Here is a 3,229-nt window from a genome sequence, read left to right as displayed (position 1 = left end):
CCGGCAGCGTCGGGAGAACTGGGAATACCGCTGCCCTTGAGGGGGGATAGTGGTGGGGAGTGACTACTTCATTATTGTATGTCCATATTATTTAAAAAATAGTAGAGACTCTGTGGTGATTTGGTTTTGTTTTTTTTTTTAAATCATCTGCTTTTTGCTCATGAGGCGAGCGGTGGAGGTGAGCTGAGTGGTGGAGGGAGCTTGAGCACTGGCGTGAAGGGGCATGGGGCGGCTGATTCCTCATCCCAGGTGTTTTAGGGGGAAATGTGTCATTGCAGACACAGTGCCGGAGTGGTACAGCATACAAGTCCTGTGTAGCCTTAGAGCAAGTTGTGTTTAAATAAGCTGATGTTTCCCAATAACAGCAGTTTGGTGCTGTCGCTAATTAAATGTGCAAATGCTGTCTAGCAGTGGAAAAAATGAGCATGTAGACCCACTGACAGGTAAGTAAAGTCCCCGAAGTGTGTGTGTTTGGTATCTTTTCACAGAAGACTGTATTCAACAAGTGTGTTTTAACATCTTTTGGAATAAAATAAATGTTACGGCATGCTTTGTACTATTTTTATTTTTGTCTTTTCCATGCAATAATCATGGAATAATGTTTTTATTTCTTGCAGGGCCTGTGGAAAGAAAGGTGTTTGTGAATCTTCAGAAGTTAGATGTGGCTCAGGATAGTCTGGGGAACTATGGTTTCTTCACTTTGATTTACAATCAAGGCTTTGAAATTGTGATAAATGACTACAAGTGGTTTGCCTTTTTTAAGGTGAGTTAACTTGGTGTGTTCTGTGTGACTGACTGTTGCTAAAGTGGCCTGTAGTTGGGCTTCTCCTTAGTCCCTGAGTGCCACAGTGGGGCAGTTGGGACTCTTGGTTATCTTTGGCTCGAAGGTTTGCCTGGATTACCAGATACAGGACTTTTTTTTAATGTAAGGAAACAGTTATCAGTGGCTGGGTAGGGAGTAGAGGGAGGAAAGGGGTATTTATATTCCACCCTGGGCATTATCTGAAAATTGTGTTACAGGTGCTGCTGCTTTCCCTTCTGGGCATGCTTAAAGCAGTTGAAGGCCTTCACTAAGCTAAGTGGCCTGGAAATTTTTTTTCACTTTTCTTGCTGGCACCTTGGACCCAAGTGAAATAGCAGACATCACTGGTTTTATCTTTCCTTAAAGATGTTCTCCAATGCATGAAAACTTCAGGCCGTCTGCTTTCCTTGCTGGAAGATTTCTAGGATCTTTAAACTCTATTCCAGAATGCTACTTTAACAACTAAGGAACCTTCCTGCTGCTTATAATTGTTCTTTTGGAGTAATACTGTTGTCCTCAGTCCCTGTTAATGACCTCAGATCAAGCTGGAAACAGTGCTGGTAGGCAGGGGTTAGGCAGGAAAGACCCACTTGCTAAGGAGTGCTCTACTGCTGTCCCTGATGAGTGGCATTATGAAGCTGGAGGGTGGCTTGATGCAGTCTCTGCAGGGTGACTTTGCTACCTGGGAGACAGCTGGTTTGTGCTGCAAGACTGCTCAGATAGCGAGTGCAGCCCTTGGCAGGAGACATTTCTTGGTGGTTTCAGAAAGCATGGTCTTGTGGCTGGTTTCAGATGAGCTGATAGTAAACACCCAGGTCTTGTCCAAGCATAGAATCTGTGAACATCGGCTGGTAGTAAGGAAGGTAAAGAAATGACTTCTGCTTTAAATTGTCTTTCTGAGAGCCATTGTAGATAGTTTGTTTCACAGCAGCTATTTTTGAGTCAGTATTGCCAGATGTTAGCAAAAGTGAGTGATCCACTCCTCCAGGAGAACTGTAATCCTTACTGGGTAGAAATGATGTATGAGGCTCTGACCTAACTGCAGCTTCCTCTGTGCTGATTGGAGCTCACTTAACTTGAGGGAAAGGACTGTGTAGGTTGTTTCACAAGACTAATGGTGAAGTTGCTTACATTGTGGGTTAACCCTGGCAGGCAGCTAAGCACCATGCAGCCACTTCACAATTCCATCGCCCTCACCCCTGTGGGATGGGGAAGAAAATTGGAAGGGTAAAAGTATAAAAACTCAAGGGTTGAGATACAGGTACTTGTTGTGGTTTTGGCTGGGATAGAGTTAATTTTCTTCCCAGTGGCTGGCACAGCGCTATGTTTTGGATTTAGTATGTGAAGAAGGTTGATAACACACTGATGGTTTAGTTGTTGCGGAGCGTGGCTTACACCAGTCAAGGACTTCTCAGCTTCCCATGTTCTGCTAGGGGCACAAGCATCTGGGAGGGGGCACAGCCAGCACAGCTGACCCCAGCTGGCCCAAGGGGCTATTCCATGCAGGGTGGCAATAGCTGACGGGCTGGGCATCAGTCAGCAGGTGGTGAGCCACTGTATTGTACATCACTTGTTTTGTCTATTCTCATACCATTATTATTGTTATTCTTTTACTCTGCTGTTTTTTTTAAACTGTCTTCATCTCAATCCATGGGTTTTACTTTTTTCCCCAAATTCCTCCCTCATCCCACCGAGGGAGGAGGGGAGTGAGCAAGCAGTTGTGTGATGTTCAGCTGCCTGCTGGGTTAAACCACAACAGTCCTTTAATAGGTAAAGCAAAAGCTGTGTATGCAAGCAAGGCAACTTAAGGAATTCGTTCACTACTTGCTACCAGCAGACAGGTGTTTAGCAATTTCCAGGAAAGCAGAGCTTCATCATGTGTAACTGTTACTTAGGAGAGCAGCATGTTCTCCTTTTCTTGTCCTTTTCCTAGCTTTTATTGCTGAGCATGATGTCATATGGTCTGGGATACCCATTTGGGCAGTTGGGGTCAGCTGTCCCAGCTGTGTCCCCTCCCAACTTTTTGTGCACCCCCAGCCTGCTCGCTGGCAGGGCTGTCTGAGAAGGAGACAAGGCCTTGATGCTGTGTAAGCACTGCTCAGCAATACCTAAAATGTCTCTGTGTTATGAACACTGTTTTCATCAGAAATATGAAATGTGGCACTATATGAGCTACTGTAAATTAACTGTCTTCCAAAACCAGTGCACTCTTACAGTTGTAAGTTTTTAAAATAAGAATGCTTCTGCATAAGGCAGGGTCTTAGACTTTAATTTGAGCAAAAAGTGAGAGAGAAATACCTGATTGACATTCTCTCATCTATATAAGGTAGTGACACTAAGTTGCTGTGATGTGCACTCCTCGTAGGTTTGGCAGGTGATACAGTAAAAACTACAGATACTGAAGGGTACTCTAGCTGGGCAGAATTG

The 3,229-nt window shown here is 44.5% G+C and overlaps 1 protein-coding gene across 1 annotated transcript in view; it reads left to right on the top strand.

Annotated features, from left to right (window-relative positions):
* Positions 1–222: 222 nt before the first annotated feature.
* CTSC (cathepsin C) overlaps positions 223–3,229 on the top strand; it is a 17,886-nt gene continuing 14,879 nt past the window's right edge. The window contains exons 1-2 of the mRNA XM_009641687.2: positions 223–443; positions 618–763. Of these exons, the coding sequence (XP_009639982.1) occupies positions 398–443; positions 618–763 (192 nt within the window). The 5' untranslated portion in view covers positions 223–397. The remainder of the gene's footprint in view (positions 444–617; positions 764–3,229) is intronic.

The sequence above is a fragment of the Egretta garzetta genome, unplaced genomic scaffold (assembly GCF_000687185.1).
Source record: "Egretta garzetta isolate BGI_Z169 unplaced genomic scaffold, ASM68718v1 scaffold137, whole genome shotgun sequence".
In the NCBI taxonomy this organism is placed as follows: Eukaryota; Metazoa; Chordata; class Aves; order Pelecaniformes; family Ardeidae; genus Egretta; species Egretta garzetta.
The sequence above is the reverse complement of the archived record's forward strand: the minus strand, read 5'-3'. Positions and strand labels throughout refer to the sequence as shown.